Source organism: Magnolia sinica, chromosome 5 (genome assembly GCF_029962835.1).
Source record: "Magnolia sinica isolate HGM2019 chromosome 5, MsV1, whole genome shotgun sequence".
In the NCBI taxonomy this organism is placed as follows: Eukaryota; Viridiplantae; Streptophyta; class Magnoliopsida; order Magnoliales; family Magnoliaceae; genus Magnolia; species Magnolia sinica.
Window position 1 is genome coordinate 26445361 of NC_080577.1, and position 17235 is coordinate 26462595.

The 17235-nt window shown below is 41.9% G+C and overlaps 1 protein-coding gene across 1 annotated transcript; it reads right to left on the bottom strand.

The window, feature by feature from the left end:
* Positions 1-12394: 12394 nt before the first annotated feature.
* Positions 12395-16999, bottom strand: LOC131245826 (probable BOI-related E3 ubiquitin-protein ligase 3). Its single transcript, XM_058245543.1, has 3 exons — positions 16561-16999; positions 15844-16082; positions 12395-12930 (listed from the first exon to the last, which is right to left on the bottom strand). Exons 1-3 carry the CDS (start codon positions 16715-16717, stop codon positions 12451-12453), a joined length of 876 nt encoding a protein of 291 aa, XP_058101526.1. The 5' UTR covers positions 16718-16999; the 3' UTR covers positions 12395-12450.
* Between the last annotated feature and the right edge of the window lie 236 nt (positions 17000-17235).

The following is a 17235-nucleotide window of genomic DNA, read 5'->3' on the forward strand; positions in this document are numbered from 1 at the left end:
TTGATTTCATCTGAATTTGATTAGTTTGTTTCTTTCTCTACTGTGTTTAACTGAAATATCCGTACTCCTCCATTCTAAGAGCTCAACCAAAGTCTAGTTATGGATGTTGTTTGGATTACTATTCTAGGTGCTTGTGTCTGACCATGAACAGGTTCCTATAGAGGAAGAAACAGGAATCTACATCTCTTCATGCCTGACCATGGATGGAAAGATGTGATCCATATGCTTTAAGGAATTATACATTCTGTGTGCCCGACCAAGGACATAGAGTGCACTTTATTTATTTTGATATCAATCTGGATTAGGGTGAATCAACAGATAAAACAAGGTTTATGATAATTAGGGGTGGATTCGAAAGTCCTCGTCTTCTCCTTGATTGACTTTTTCTCATTATTCTCGGTTATTTTTCCATTGATTTTTATTTAGTTTACTCAATTTCTATCTCAAATATTTGTTGGATTAGTTAAGAAGAGTCTTTAATTTTGAATTGTGACAACCAGTCCTTGTGGGAACGATCTCGTAATACGTACCATATCTACATCTGATTTGTATACTTGCGAGTTTAAAGTACGGACTTTAAGTGTATAGGTTATGGTTTTCAAGGCTTTCAATGCCACTTAATGATTTATTCTTGTTATGGATGAGATTTCACATGCCAAATGTTATGTTTATGTTGCGTTCACTGATATGCATGTATTATATTGAGATTTGTGTATTCTATGTGTATGTATAAAGTACCGTATACGTATAAAATATGCACTTATGTTTGCCATGATTATTTGTCATGTATGTGTGCTAGATGTATGTGCGACAACTCCTTGGTGAAAGGAATTGTCCAAATGCTTGTATTTCAACATGCGTCATGTGTGTTGTTTTATGTATTCTAAGTGTTTGTAGAAATGTCTGAATGATCTAAAGTGTAACTCATTACACTAGTTGCGGGCGTTGAGAAGTGATTCTCAACACTCCTATTGATGTGTATGATTTCCTCCATGTCAGTTACATTCCTTGTTATTTAATTTCAAGCATTGCTTATGCTTTCATTTATGTTAAGTTGATACTCTTCAAATGCTTGCGTACTACATGATTTGAGTTATTGCTCGATTACTATTTTACATTCAATACGAATATCTGTTGTAGTATAATATGTGTGGGACTATGATTAGTCCAGGAAATCGGTAATCGGCCTTAAGTTCGTGGTTGAGGTTGCTTTCGCCACGTAGGACGTATTAGACGAACCCGAGTCGTTGTCGGCAGTGGTTTGGCCACGCGGAGTGTTTGCGCACTCTATGTCATTCAACCCAACGTGCGCTCGTGCTAGTCGAGTTCGTCAAGTAACCCGATTGTCCGATGTATGTTCACCATGTATGGACGCTATTGTTTGAATCTAGGGTACCGAACTTACCAGTGAAATCCTATTAACCATGGTACCTTGATCCGCTAAGACTCATGAGCCGGACATGGTGGTATGGGACACCGTGGTCGAGCTGTCGGCCTACGCTGGGGTGACGAGCCTCCCCGTAGTGACCAGTGAGCAACCAAACTCGTGAGCCAATTATGGTAGTATGGGACACTATATTCGCGTTGTCGGCCTACATTGATTGGTGACGAGCCCTTTATAGTGACCTCAAGCATGCCTGGTTACTGCATTGAGGTGACGAGGCTTGGTGTAATAACGAAGGTATGATAGGCGTGCATTGATTGGTGACGAGCCCTTTGCAACGACCTACAACCATATGATCGTATGAGATGTCTAGGATTGACGACCCTAGAATGGATCACTGTTTGGATGGTGATATGAGGAAGGTATCTTAGCTTCCCAATCCTGTTGTATGAAAAGGACTAATAACAACTTGGTAATCATATTCATGCACCACATTTGCATGTGTTTTGTAGATGTGGCGCACTTTGAGGTGGTGTCATGCGTAACGTAAGATGAAGATGTTGAGGGTGTATGCATGAGGGCACGCATCATTTTACATACATCCTTGCATTAACAAGAGTACTTAGGACTTGTTTAATTGTTCTGCTTTATCATTACTGCTTGATTGAACTGATAACATGTTAACCTGTGCTTTATTGTTCCACTGAGTTGATCATTCACTCCCACGTTCTGGGGCAGTGTTAAACACCCACCAGACTCTGTCTTAGGTTCTGATGTTGCAGATGTTGATGCGACTTCTGAGGCAGAGCGGGAGATGGATGATGATGAGGCTGCTTTCTCGTATATGCAGTTTTCAGACGGGTTTTAGCGAGCTTGTTCTGATGCGCAGGACTCTGGGATTATTTTTGAGATTTAAATGATGTAATCTTGATACTTGTAATTTTGATAATAACACTTTCATCACGACCTGGTTTGTATATGTACTTCAGGGATTTACACTTGTACACATATTTTTCTATAAGTCTTCCGCTTGCTTTATTCACTTATTCCTGAATTATATCTGTGTTTTGGCTTAATCTATTCCATGTTTTATGCACTAATACAATCAACATACATCAGTCATTAAATATGTTGCATAAGTGATGTTTTGGAACTCGGGAGCTGAGTTATGCTCGACCCCCGAATTTCAGGGTGTTACAATATGTATCACATTAGGCCTCACTCATGGGCCGCTTTTCAATTTCGCTCATAAGCTTACAGTAGTCATCTCATCAATGATATTGCAAATGATTTCATCGGCTAAGCACAATTGGATTGTGCTAATCACCCTATGATCAACTTCATTCCAATCATCTTCCTTCAAATATATCGGATGATGCACTTTCCCACGAAATGCACGTTGTAGCTGTTGTTGAAATAGGAGGACTTTCATCTTTAACCTCCATAGTTTAAAGTTGTTTTTTACCTTGAAGTTCTCTATCTCGAACTTCACATTCGATCCCCTCGATGCAATATTTCAATATTCAAGCTAATTGTAACGCCTTGGAAATATGCGATTAATCAAATTTAAATGCGCAGTCTGTAATTTTCTAGAACATGAAGCATAACCACACATATCTACTGAAATGAAATATCAAATATATATAGGTCCAAAAGAATGTAAACGGGCCACACAAGGTATCGCCCAATATCCGACGTCTGCGTGCAATCCTAAGCCGAGACCTGTATGCCAAAGTCGGCTCGAACCGAAACCTATATCTTGGCGACTGCGCCGTCGTCGCGATTCCAATGCCGCGACTCGCGCACCAAACCGATACCCAGGCTAGAAGATGTCGATCTGCGTTTATTTTGAAGAAACGCCGCGCGTTGCGAATCTCGATGAAATCTCTACGATATGTCCCATCAATCAATGTCAAGTACAAGCCTTACCCCAAGTACAATAACACATCCCTCTTTTTTCAAAAGTCCACTCTCTTTCCATCTCACCATTCCTCTTTTTCCAAATTTCAACCACAACCATACCACTTTTACAAAATTTTCAACCCAACCCATACCCTTCCTTTCATCACCCATCACTCTATCACCTCTTATCACCCATCACTTCTTTCTCTCCCTCATTTCTTACAAGCAACAAATTTCACACGTCCAAGCCTCTCCAACTCTTCCCAAAAGCCAAGTGTGGCCCACCCTCTCATCTCTCATCCACACCATCAATCTTCCATCAACCTCCATCAAAAGGTAAGCTAAGGAGCATTGGAGTCTAAGGGACAAGAAGAAGGAAGATGAGGTAGGTGATCTACCGTTGTTTCCAATTTTAAGGGCCACTTGTTGTGGGACCCACTTGATGTATGTGTTGTATCAATGGAGGGCCCATAATGGCGGGGTCCCTCCTCTCTATCACCGTATATCTCTCTTTCACTCTTTCTTTCCTCTCCCTAGAATGAAGTGGGCCCCACCAAATCATGTTAAATCTACTCCATTCATCAATGGTGTGGCCCACCACATCTTAGGTGAAATCCATCGTCCATTTTGGGATAGTGGAAAGTTCCACATGTTATATGGTATATTATATTTATTTTTATATTAATAATATATATATATATATATATATATATATATATTTATACATGGTGGTGGGCCATGTACATGTGGGACCCACCATGGTGTTCTTGTGTTTATCCAGCGTCCAGGGACATTGGACGTGTAACCGTGGGAGTGAGAGGCTAACATGGAGTGTGTACATTGACGTGGGTGTGTAAAAGAAAAAAAGAAAAAAAAGGAAGGTTGCTTTTGGGTGGACTGCTTATGTAGGCCCCACCTTGATATATGAATCCAATCCACGTCGTCCATTCCATTCCTCACATGTTTTTAGGCGTTGAGCAGAAATTTGAGGCTAATCCGATTCTCAGGCGGGCCATACCATAAGAAATAGTAGTGTATACCATTAAAACACACCTTGAAGCTTCTATTCACCCAAAACGGGGCGCATATTGGACTCTTTTGGTCGGTCTTGGACCAAAGAATCCAATGGCTGGTGTGGATCTTGCTGATGCGGGCCCCGTCTATGAAAAACCGCAGAAAAACAATTTTTTTCAAAAAAAAAAAAAACAAGCACAACAGCAGCAGCGCTGCTGCTACTGACAGAAGCGCAGGCAGCGCCTACGCTAGCCGCTGGCGGATGACCGGCTGGGCCTCACGGCTCCAGCTGTGGGCCCCCACCGTGAGGCGTTTCGACCATCAACACCATGCATTTGATGGGTCCCTTCGAACCAGGTGACCACCCCAAAGATCAGCCGTATACGGAAATCCGGTTGGCCACACCATTAAAAAACATGTGAAGACATGCTGAAACATATAAAATCAGTTGGTGGGGCCTACTTGAAATTTGGATGCCGTTGAAAATTGGTCTGAACCCTCAGCCAAGTGGGACACACATAATGGGTGCTGGACTGTTAGCCAGATGGGACCCACATAATGGATGGGCTGGATTCGTGAACCACACTTCGGTGGGCCCCACATCCACCGTCCACATGACCTTTTAAAAAGGTTGGACGTAAATAAACATCACCGTGGGCTCCCTGGCCGTGTAAACAGCTTGGGTGGAGAGTAAACATTGCAGTGGGCCCCAGTCCAGTGGACCCTACCCCAGGTCCACGTGACCCTTTGAACGGTTGGGTAGCAAATATATATTCCAGTGGGCCCTACCTTGGTCCACGTGGTTTTATGAACAGTTAGGTGGAAAATAAACATTATGTTGGGTGGAAAATAAACATTATGTTGGGCCCTAAGTTGGGTGGGAAATAAACATTATGTTGGGCCCTAAGTTGGGTGGAAAATAAACATTATGTTGGGCCCTAAGTTAGGTGGAAAATAAACATTATGTTGGGCCATAGGCTGGGTGGAATTAGAACCCACTTATGTATGTATTGTAATCCATACCCTCCATTAGTGTGGGCTCCATCATGATGCATGTGTTTCATCCAACCGTCCAACCATTTTGTGATTTGTATAGGGCGCATATTATGAGGCCCATTGTGAAGTATGTAAGACTCATGTGTTGAGGCCCATCTTAATGTATTTGTAGCCGCCCACTAAGACCCACTTGAGATTTATGAGCCAATGGTTTGAGGCCCATTTGATGTATTTAGGCCCTTGGGTCGAGGCCCAACAAGATCTATATAAGGCCCATTACAACGTGATTCTACCATGGTTCATGTGTTGACTATGGTAGTGGGTCATGCCTTGGGAACAATGTTGGTTTGATGTCCACATTGTAAGTACAATGTTGGTTAAATGTCCGCATTGTCACTCTCCCTAAGGCCCATTAATAGGCTCATACTTGTAGTAAGTAAGCCGTCTAGGCCCAACTCCGTTATACATAGAGCCCATCTCTTTATACGTGTTTAGTATAGATCCATGATTCATGATCATTCGCATCATATGTATGCTTGATGTGAGGAGTGACCAATCATAGCATATGCCTTCGGGCGGACTGATTATGGGCTCCCTGATAGGTGGAGTTGCCCCATATAAGTGCATGGTACACGCAGGACTGTTGCATGACTGATAGTGTGACTTATGCACTTGCATTTGTGTGATTGAAGTTACTGTATGCCTTAGCAACATCAGGGCCATAGCCTCCACAAACACATCGTGGATGGAAGGATTGGATACCGAAAATATTTAGTTCTAGCATACGGGCGCCATAGATGTCCCTGGGTGAAAATTCCTAAACCCGATGGTATCAGAAGATGACTCCAACGTTGAGACCGAGTAGATACATGAGCGCGCGAGGGCCGTATACCAGTAGGCCGCGTCTCCTACTGTGTCGTGGTCTGTTGGAAAGGAGTGTGACCTTATCCACCTGAGTGAGGGGGCAATTTCTAGGTTGAGTTTGATCAACTTGAGGAATCGGTCCACTATCGACGAGCTAGGCTCGATATTGGCAGGCGGATAGTGAGGTCTCTTCTACTCTCCCAGTTGTGCGTCCGAATAGGGGGGGCAAGCTGGCGTAGAGCGTACTGGACCCCGGTGATTATCCAGAATGAGAACTGTACTGATATATAATGAGGATTGGCATGCTTGAGGATGAGGATTGGCATGCATGAGTTGCATTTCGTATCGCATGGCCTTGATATGGCCGACAACATTCATGTCTTGTACCGCATAGCCTTGGTACGACTAATTGCATTTATGTACTCGTCAGAATGATTCCACATTACCTTAACATTGCATTCCTGAGCACGCTCATATTGCGCACACACTTACACCACCCTCTAAGCTTTCTATAAGCTTATGCACAATTGATGGGTGCAGGTGATGCCATGTCGCAGCCGTGGCGTAGCAGCAGCAGGAGTGTGCGGTCGAGCCTTTAGAGTTTTTGTTACTCGCATTATCTTGTATTTTCCCTTCAAACGCATTGTACTTAAAAGTTTTTTATCATAGTGGATTTTGTGTTGGTGTTCTTGTGGTTATTGTTTGTGAGTTATGCTTATGATTATGCTCATTATGTATTAGACTGATGATTATAAATCCTCTTTGTAATATCCCAGGATCGGAACCTAGTGTATGGGTGCTGGGAGCCAAGAATGGGGTACTACAGAGGTTGTTTCAATATTCAAGCTAATTGTAACGCCTTGGAAATATGCGATTAATCAAATTTAAATGCGCAGTCTGTAATTTTCTAGAACATGAAGCATAACCACACATATCTACTGAAATGAAATATCAAATATATATAGGTCCAAAAGAATGTAAACGGGCCACACAAGGTATCGCCCAATAAAATCACAAAAAGAATGTTATGTCCAAAAAGAATAAGGCTAAGTCCACAACTCAGCGATTTAAATTCTACCCGTCAAGCCGATGAAGAGCCGCCCATCAACTAAAAATAGGACAGCTCGTCCTCCTCATTTAAGCTCGCATCGATAGGCTCCTCATACACCTCGTCACCTGCAGCTATAGGCGAGTTTGGTTGGTGTTTTAAAACACCGTCCCAAAGTGGAAGTGAGTGATTAACTCAGTGGGTGCTATTAGTCTTAAGTTATAATAAGCATCAGTTATAATATGAATTTAATGAAAAGCAACCATTCATAAACAACTAACTATTCTTATTAATGCATGTGCAAGTTGGATGATATGATGCATGCCCTCGCCACAATGCTCCCTCAAGCGACTTCATCTAATGATCGCATATGACCAACACTCCCTTAGAGCGACCTCGACTGCCAAGTCGCCACCTTAATTAGTGCGATGCAATGCGATTGTGTTAGTTGAGTTCTTAGTTAAGTTTATTCATCTACTAGGCTGGAGAATCTGGTACACCCCACGTATCAATACCCTGAACTGGTTACGAAGCCAAGACCCCTCAACGTGTGAGGCCAACACCTGGCGATCCTTAATCCCGTCGGGTTCCCCATTCTCAACTTCAAGCACGTGGGGAGTGCCGAGAAGAAGGGATTGCTCACAGTCACTACGGGGAGGCCGTCACCCCAGCGTAGGACGACAGCTCGAACACAGTGTCCCATTCCACTATGCCCGGCTCACGAGGCGGTGGATCAATTTCAATCTGACTATCGATGGGCTACAATGGTTGTAGGGTGTTTCAGGTTTCATACATATATGAGCAGACAAGGTTAATAAACAAGTTGGTCAATAAGTAGGCTAGACTGCACGAGTCAGGCGAGCATGTGACGAGTGACATCGGGCACAAGGGACCCACGTAGTCGAACTACTGTTACCCGTACACACCCGCCCAAACCCAAGGGTCAAGCCCTAGCATAGTCCTGCCAATGGGACTACCATCTCTCTTCATGTTCCTGACCAACCCAAGGGTGTGATAGTAGCCCATAACATGCAAACTATTCAGGTTGTCAGCTAGCATAACAATATCATATTTTCATGCATCTCAATCATAAGAATTAGATACTCTTAACAAGCAAGCTATCATTATCATGAAACAAAGTGCATGTGAGTTTTGTGAGTTTGTGAGGAAGTTAAGCATCTTAAGGAAGCATATGCACGAGAGTAAGGAATCATACATACTATGAAACAACACCATATGGAGAAATCAAACAAGGCATGAGCATGTAATCATCCACACACAAAATCTCCACACACAAAATCATGTAAGAGGCAGGAATAACATCATATGAGCCAAACATACAATTCCATACAATTTCAACGAACATAAAATTCCTAGAGTTTCTCTAGATCTTCCAAATACATCATCAAAGCAATCACAATCATTAGACTTGTACTATAATTGGTGCTAGGCCACCTAAGGATAATAGTCCGCACCTTTGGATCGTTGAAGGCTTGGAAGACGACCTAAGAATGTAGATTTTTGGGGCCGAACGGTCGGAATCCCTAAAGCAATCATTTGTATGTTAGATTCCCAAGAAAATCCCTTCTCAACCCAAGGGTTTCAAGAAAAGGGAGGAGGAGTCTTACCTAGACGATTAACAGAACGATCCTTGTAGTTGTGGTGTAGGATTTCCCTTGGTAGAGAGGTAGAGAGATGCAAGATTGATTTTCTTAGTCTCCACCTTGATCTAAGGTCCACCTTGCTCTTCCTTCACACTCTCTTCCTCTCTTTACTCTCCTTAGTTGTTAGAGAATGGTGGAAGTTATGAGGGAGAGAGCTTGGTTGTTGGAGATGGAAGTTATGGGGGAGAGAGCTTGGTCGTTTGGAGATGGAAGTAATGGGGAGAGAGCTTGGTTGTTTGGAGGATGGTAGAAATTATGAGGGAGAGAGGTAGGATTTATTCCCTAGACTTGGGCCGTTTGGCCTTAAGTTTCAACAACTTCCCAAAATGGCCCTCTAGGACTCTCTATTGGTGTTGGGGAGGCCCTAACACTCCCTTGGCCACTAAATTTTGGTGTGCAGGTATCTCATGGACCGATGAGGGGTTATGCAAAGTTTGGGAACAAACGGATGAACGAATATGGGGTTTGATCATACGGTTCCGATCTTAAATGGCCCTGTGGGGTCCATTCCGGTGATTGGAGTGGTTTTGGCAGCCCTCTAGCCCTGAAACTCATAGAGTAGATGCTCCATGGCCTGATGAAGGGCCATATAAAATTTAGGAACGATCGGATATGGGGTTTGGTCGCACAGGTCAGATTTGCGATCAACGGTCACCATGCCACGATCGGGTTCTAGAATTTGTGGACGGGCGTAGGAAAATACATTAGACCTTCATCGTAAATTTAGAAGAGATCCGACGACTGAAATACGTGGAATCCCAGTTTCATTTGCAGGTGCCGGATTCCAATTCTGGCATTGGTGGGGTGCATTTGGTAAGTGCCAGATTCCAATTCTGGGTGTCCACTGGGTCCGTGGTCCGTGATGGACCACAAGCCCAGTGAGATCTATGCTTTCCCAAATTTTTAGATTTTTCTGACCTTCCTCGGCTGCTGCACGGCCTACACAAGCTGTTGCCGAGTACAAACCGATCATCTGACTTGATGGCCTATCGTGACCCGTCTAGTCTACTTAGTTGGGCTAATCTTTGATTAATTTTACTTCCAGTATCTCACAATGAGTAGTTTAAACGAATGGTTCTGCGACAAATCCTATATGGACGCCCCATGACATTGTTCTGGTTTGGACAGGACGTCACACTAATATACTCCAACATAGATTTCTATACTAATTGTTCAGAGTGGAATCAACCTTAGATCAAAATTAAACAAGTAAAAAAGAATGAAAAATATTCTAAGCAAACACAGAAAACACATGGTTTTAACATGAAAAACCCTTACAGTAAAAAAACCACAGCATAAAGTGATGATCAATCTACTATAATTAGGAGAAGGTTACAAGAGATGAAATAATTTATAGTAGAAACCCTAACTTTCTCCACAAAACTGTTGAAGATTCATGCCAAGCTCCAACCTTTCTTTTTCATTAACGGAGGATATTTATACACTCACATGTAAGATTAGGAAATAAAACCCGCACTTATTCAAACTTATGCGTTTCGTTGTTCAAATTGACAGAAACTGATACATCCACCGGATGAATCGAAAACGTGCAAAAGGTCAACATACAATCTGAGCCAACAGGGACACCGGTCGAACCAAAAGAGTTCTTCTTTGCACTAAGATTAAAGTCACTCGATTAACATCCTCATAGTCTTCATGCTCCGGACCAATGATTAGCTAAGCGTATATGTGTCCTGAAGTATATTATCACCACCTAGCTATTCAATGATTTCATGTCATTTTTGAGATCATTACACATTACACTGAGTCATTGCATTAATCAGGAACTTTCTTATTTTTCCATGAATGTGTGTGATAGCTACGTGCTCTCTATTTTCATGACCATTCATCACGTATCCATTGTTATGCCCATCTTGATCTCTCACCATTTTCTCATCCCACGGTAATCTTTTACCCTAATGGTAAAAATTCATTTTCAAACAAACCACACATTCAGAACATGTGAAAATCTTAATTGCTTCCATCTTAGACTCTGACACAAACGTCCCTGTAAGTGCAAACGATGTAGGGGACCGCATTGAAATTTACCCACCCAAATTATAAAAAATTCCAGATCGTACACCGTCCATCTAAATAATTACATATATCTTCAAACATCATTATCGCCAAACTGGTTCGAATTTTGTAAAGACCGACCCATCCATTCAGTGGGCCATCTCCGAATCATCTGAAAGGTCGCATCTACTGCTTTATAAGATTCAATCTTGGATGTAAAGTCTTCTTGTGGGCACAGATTAAAGATAGGAGACTGATCCCCTACAATCGCCTATATGCTAACTTGTCACGCATCACTCTCTTTATCTCCAACATGCATCCTACGTGGAAAATCCGTACCATGCAAATGGTAGGCTCCATCATCTTAATCACCCATTTAAAAAATCAGCCTCATCTACAGATTAGATGGGCCACAAATGTATGTTGATTCAGACCGTCAGTTTTCCATTGATTAGAGTATTGTGGCCCACGTGATGAGCAGAGATACATACATCATCTATATGCTGAAAAGAAAAAAGTGGACCTATCTATCAAATAGGGAGGGAGTAAATATCAACTCCCACTTGCCTTATGGAAAGATTGATGTGGGGCCCACCGTTCATTGCACGGATTTCCCATCAGTGCCTGTGGCGTTTCTTTAACCTTGCAGGCTTTTTTCACGGCTACCCTCTGTGTAAGGATTCTTGGTGGGGACGTGCACGAGTGGGTGGATGCTGCCGTGAGATCTATCATTCATTTTCGTTTGTCACGTGCACTTCACGTGCATTTTTCTTTAAATAAAAGAAGGTACAACCTACAGTACCATCTTTCCCGCCGACACTTCCCATCTATAGAAAATCCATACCATGAAAATGGTGGGCCCCACCACGGAGATCATTGATCACAAAAATCAGGCTGATATTCGCAGCAGGCCCACTGTTTTAATGGTACGGATGTTCTACGCGCTTTGCGCGTGGGTGATGAGTTCTAGTCATGCATGTGAAGGAGATACGGCAGAGTTAAGCATCAATCAATCAAGACCGTCCATCTAGTTGAACCTATAACGGATGACGTACCAGTAAAAAATCACACCACTTAGACATTCCTACCCACCACATTTCTTCAATTTCCCTGGACCGTTAACCGTTTCGTTTTCTACCGCGCCTTTGAAGAACACGGGTCAGATGGCTTGGATCATTCAATCTATAGTCATTTCAAATTTGCACAGTCCACATTGTGGAAACTAGATGGACGGTCTAGATTTATACATATAGGATATGATTTTATGCGTGCTCCCCCCACAATTTCAGTGATCCAAACCGTTGATATGATGGGCCCCACTATACATACTCCATGTACCAAAATCACCCACGTGGGAAAAACATAACCCTTCAATTGGTGACCGGCAAGAAAATGCACCAATCTAACTGATCACATTCAACCAAAAAAAAAAAAAAAAAAGCAATGGGGAATCGGCAGTGGGGTCCACAACATGAATGGTTCAGATAACTCAACGAGGTGGGGCCCACTTGTAACAAAAGAAAAATGTTATTAAATTTCTTTTAATTATTTAAACAAAATCTTCAACACATGTGAACTTTTATGCTGGCGCTCTTCGGTAACATGCACATGGGACACGACTCGAACCTCGGATCGCATTCACTGCACAAGCACAGATGCCGACACGGGAGGGCAAGAACGGAAATTTCATTCTTCCCACACCCCTGGCAGTTGCGACTGATGGCCTTCTGTCCGTCGCAGCATGACGTGGAATCATCCACCTCGCCGTTATCGCCTTCACCTTCTCTCGTTTGCACGAGTTCCAGATCCCGACGTAGCAGCGTCACCGTCGCCTCGTTCGTCTGCGCCACGGTTTTCCAAATCTGCCCTTCCAGTAGTAGGGATTTTACCTTCTCTTCCAGTGCTGTGTTTCTTCTGCTCATTTTGTCAATCTCTTCGTCTTTGCCTTTCAGGATCCTCTGCATTCCTTCCTCCACCACCTGGAACACGTTACTCCAGTAATTCCTTCTCTTCTGTTCCAATTCTACCCTTATTTTCTCCATCTGCACCGACAACAGAGTTATTAGAGCTAGGAATGAGCTTCAAGGGTATTATGGTCACCGTAAAATTTTTAGTTTGTTTTGTTCGTTTCAAGGGTATTTAAGGAATTAAGAAATGACTGTGCATATTGACTAAAATGCCTTGAATTAATAATTATAGTGGTTTATTACTTTTTTGAATAAATTATGTTAGGCGAGCATCATTTAAAAGATGGTGGTGCCTCTATAACAGTACACATGTCATGGCTGTAATGAAATCGAAACCGTTCAAATCACTGACCCAACCGTGTATAGAGGATACCCAAAAATTAAGCTGAGAAGATAGTAATAACCGTCTGATTTTTCCATTCGAATTTCGAATGGTTAAAATATCCATCATATGGATGGTTAGGATTTCTTGATGAGCGTCGTTTTCGAGATATGCTCCATCAAAAATCTGACTCACAATTTGGATGGTCTGGATAACTTTACGTCATTTCCACATGAGAGGAGAAAGAGTCACCACCATTCTTTAAACGGTGGTAACCTAACACAGCTACCCACCACCAATTCCCATCTCATTTACGTTTGATACCATCACAGGTCACTAAAATACGCCGTATGCGAAGAGCGTACGACGCACGTAGCGTGGGACCCGCCCACATCATCTCTTGAGAAGCTAACTTTCGGCTTAGAAGTTTCAACTTTACGCGGGAGTGGAAAAGGACGGTGTGCATATCACGCACCCAGCGTGAGTTAGATTACCTCCCACAAGTACTCGATGATATCGGCCGATTCAAATGTTACCCGACTCTCCTTTTACTGGATACCGGTATTTCAGGTTTCCAACTTGCCGAAAGACTAATTTGTGCGTTTCCCACCATTTCTTAATTTCTAGTGAGTCGTCCATCATGGACCTGACCGACGCATACGTACCGTCCGAATTGTGGTCCTCTCGTATATTGAAGTGATAGTGATAGATGACTATTTTATGGCCGTCAAATGGACCTTAAACGGAAAAACGACAATGGAACCTGTTCCCTGAAATTTGAGCTGACATAGGATGGGGATTAGGTGCTGGACCATCTCTGACAGAGTACAGCCCCACCGTCCCTCTCACTACACTACTTTTGATGGTGGTGAGGGCCTCAGCTACCTAATCGTATCCGTCAACGTAATGCACGTGATATGTACATTTGCTTACCACTACTTATTATGGAAATGTTTTTAATAAGCTTCCTCTTTATTATATCTTTGGTTCTATTTCTCACAGCCACTCTAAATGATAGGCTTAGGTGGGCCTTACCCTAATATTTATATAAAATACACATCAACCACCATGTGTTTGGCCCCGTCAATGTCTGGCATAATGCTCATCTTTCAAATTGTTTTCCTTAGTGTGGTCCACTTGAATCATGGATGGGCTGATCCATAGCTCAAGTGGTAGACTGAGTTATAGCTCAAGTGGTAGACTGAGTAAAAGATACCTCGGTTCAACACAGAGGTCTTGGTCTCGATCCCTAGTGGGGGTGGCTAACAGTGAAGTATGAACTAATACTGGGTGTACTAACAAGCTAATAAAAAATAATAATAATAATAATAAAATAAAAATAAAAATAGATGGGCTACTTTTTAAGTCAGAAGTCTAAATTTTGTGAGACCTGTAAAATTTAAGGGTGGTTTAGATATGGCTCAACTTTTTTTTTTTTTTTTTCATAGGTTGTTAGTACACCCACTAGCCGCCCCCACCAGGGAATCGATGCCAATACCTCGGTGTTGAAACAAGGTATCTTTCACTCAGTCTACCATTTGAGCTATGGATCTGGGTGTTGATATGGCTCACCTGAATTGCAAGTCAGCCTTTTTTTTTTTGGCTTGTGAGTATCACATATGATTACACATCCATCTAATGGTTGAAGTAGATATCATATACACATCATCATAAGCCCCACAAATAATCCAAAAGTGGATCCTAAGAAATTCCTTTTTTAAATACATGTTCTTTTATTAATAGTGGTGGCCCTTTAGATTTGTTAAGAGCCTACTTTGACGTGTATGTGAAATACACTCCAACTACTGATGTGTACTCCCACAGGCCAAAAATTAGCCTAACCTGTGCTTTAAGTGGGCCAAAGGAAACAATTGGTGGAGAGACATCCTTCCTTGACATTTACACAGCCTACCATGATGATTATACGAAAGCTACTCCAATTATTAGATGCCATGCCAAACTTAAGCATGGGGCCAAAAAATCAGGCCCATCCTCAATTTAGGTGGGTCACCATAAAAGACACAATTTGGAAAGTGAGTGTTATCCTGTATGTTATTTCCGATTGTGTGTTGATGGATGAATCTAAGCTTTGGGCTATGGGCCTACTAGGGAGTCATGCACTTGGTGGTTAAGGTGGATTTCACGTAAAAATCATGGTGTGGACCACTTGAGAAACCGGCCCCTTTTCTCACATGGCCACCAAAGCCACCATTAAAAAAGCTAAAGGATAATTACTTATATTATTGAGATAGCATATTGGAAACTGTTTTGAAAAAAGTTACTGGAATGTAAATTCTATATAAATTATGTAGTTGTTTGTAAATTTCTCGAGAGAAAAAAACCGTCCCTGCCCAATCTCGTTAAATGCATAGCAGCCATAACAGCAACAATGAGGAACATACGGGTATGTCATCGTGCCAACATGCCCATATGAGTTTGTCATCTGAACCCTCCAAAAAATGAGCCCATCCCCTCATCAGGTGGGCCAACCATATCAGAAAAATAGACAAATGAATGGTATGATAGGTACACAGTCACCCACCTATGATTTCAACTGCTGGCCCACCTTTTTGACGGTTCAGATCTCATTGGCATGTATTCACAACAACAACAACAACAACAACAACAATGATAGATGGAAGTAAAGCATGAGATGAGAAATTGACCTGCATGAGTACAAAGAGGTCTAGCTCATGTTGTTCTCTCTGCATTCTAATGGAAAGACCACCACTCAAAGAAGAAGAACATCCATTATTTTCATTCATTTCATCTGTTGATAAACGTAGGCCCGTACTCGTCTTTGCCTTAATCCCACTGCTTAAACCCAAATCTTCTTCTCTCCCTCTTTTTCTTGATATTGGATTTTCAGCCATATTTCCTCCTGCTACTTTGTTATACATCATACCTTCAAAAAATCAACAAAAAAGAAAGTAAAGTGAGTGCAACATGGAGATCATGATATAAATAAAATAAAAAGAAAACCAAATTCCCATAATGAGTATTTAATACTAATTTCCAAAATTTTTAAAACAAATATGGAATGTATAATGATATTTTGTTACTTATCATTTCTAAAGAATTACAAAGAAAAAGGAAAGAAATTAAATACCATCTTTCACATATACAATAACTATCACAACGAATATTGAATTGTTTAGAGACATGGGTTCAATCCCAAATACCAAAAAAAAAAAAAAAAAGTCCTACATGCAAGATATAGTGTAGAATGTAATTTTTCTAGTGAGTCTTTTTTCCCCTTTTTCCTGAGCTTTTGTTGCATGCATGCTATTAAGGTATAATAGGAATTTTCATTTGGGTAAATAAGCACTTATTGAGAGAGAGAGAGAGAGAGAGAGAGAGAGAGAGAGAGAGAGAGAGAGAACCTGGGTCGTAAATGGGAGAGAGATTTGTGTAGAAGTTGTGTTCCATTTGCAAAGATTCACAGAAAGGAAAACCGTAGTTCGGGTTCGACGGCGAACTGCTGGCGATTTGTGCCATTAACTGACTACTCTGAGAAGGTGGTTGTGGGTGCAAGAACATGGAGATTTGTGTGAAGAAAATTCTGAAGAAGAAGAAGAAGAAATGTAGAGAGAGAGAGAGAGAGAGAGAGAGAGAGAGAGAGAGAGAGAGAGAGAATGGTGGGATTGGTTGGTAGTTGAAAGTATGAGGGTGGGTGTTTTAGAAGGGGTGAGAGGTCAGGCACTTATCGTGCGCCATGAATTTCGTGGCGCCGTCGGTGATACCGTTCAACACCTTCCCATAAAAACGCTTCTCCTTGCAAATGGGCCTCTTTCTATCACATGATCCCATTATATTTCAAAACTTTCTTCATTGCTCTCTCTCCCCACTATAACTTATATGCTCTTACTTGCATTTGGACATTTACACTCTCCAATCCACCGATCCACACTGTTCATTACGTCCATCGTACATTTCTTCGGCTACCATTCAGTCATGCCACCAATCCCACTACTATTAACTATTTGATCCATGGACTTTAATATGGACGGTTGAGATTGTTTATACAAAAATAGATCCTATCAGCAATTTTGTCCACT

Excerpts from the sequence above, each read along its gene's own strand:
- LOC131245826 (XM_058245543.1), bottom strand. The coding sequence starts at position 16,717 with ATGTTCTTGCACCCACAACCACCTTCTCAGAGTAGTCAGTTAATGGCA. Across the intron at positions 16,083-16,560 it reads CTCTCCCATTTACGACCCAG|GTATGATGTATAACAAAGTA; the intron begins GTTCTCTCTCTC and ends GATTTTTTGAAG. Across the intron at positions 12,931-15,843 it reads ACCTCTTTGTACTCATGCAG|ATGGAGAAAATAAGGGTAGA; the intron begins GTCAATTTCTCA and ends TTGTCGGTGCAG.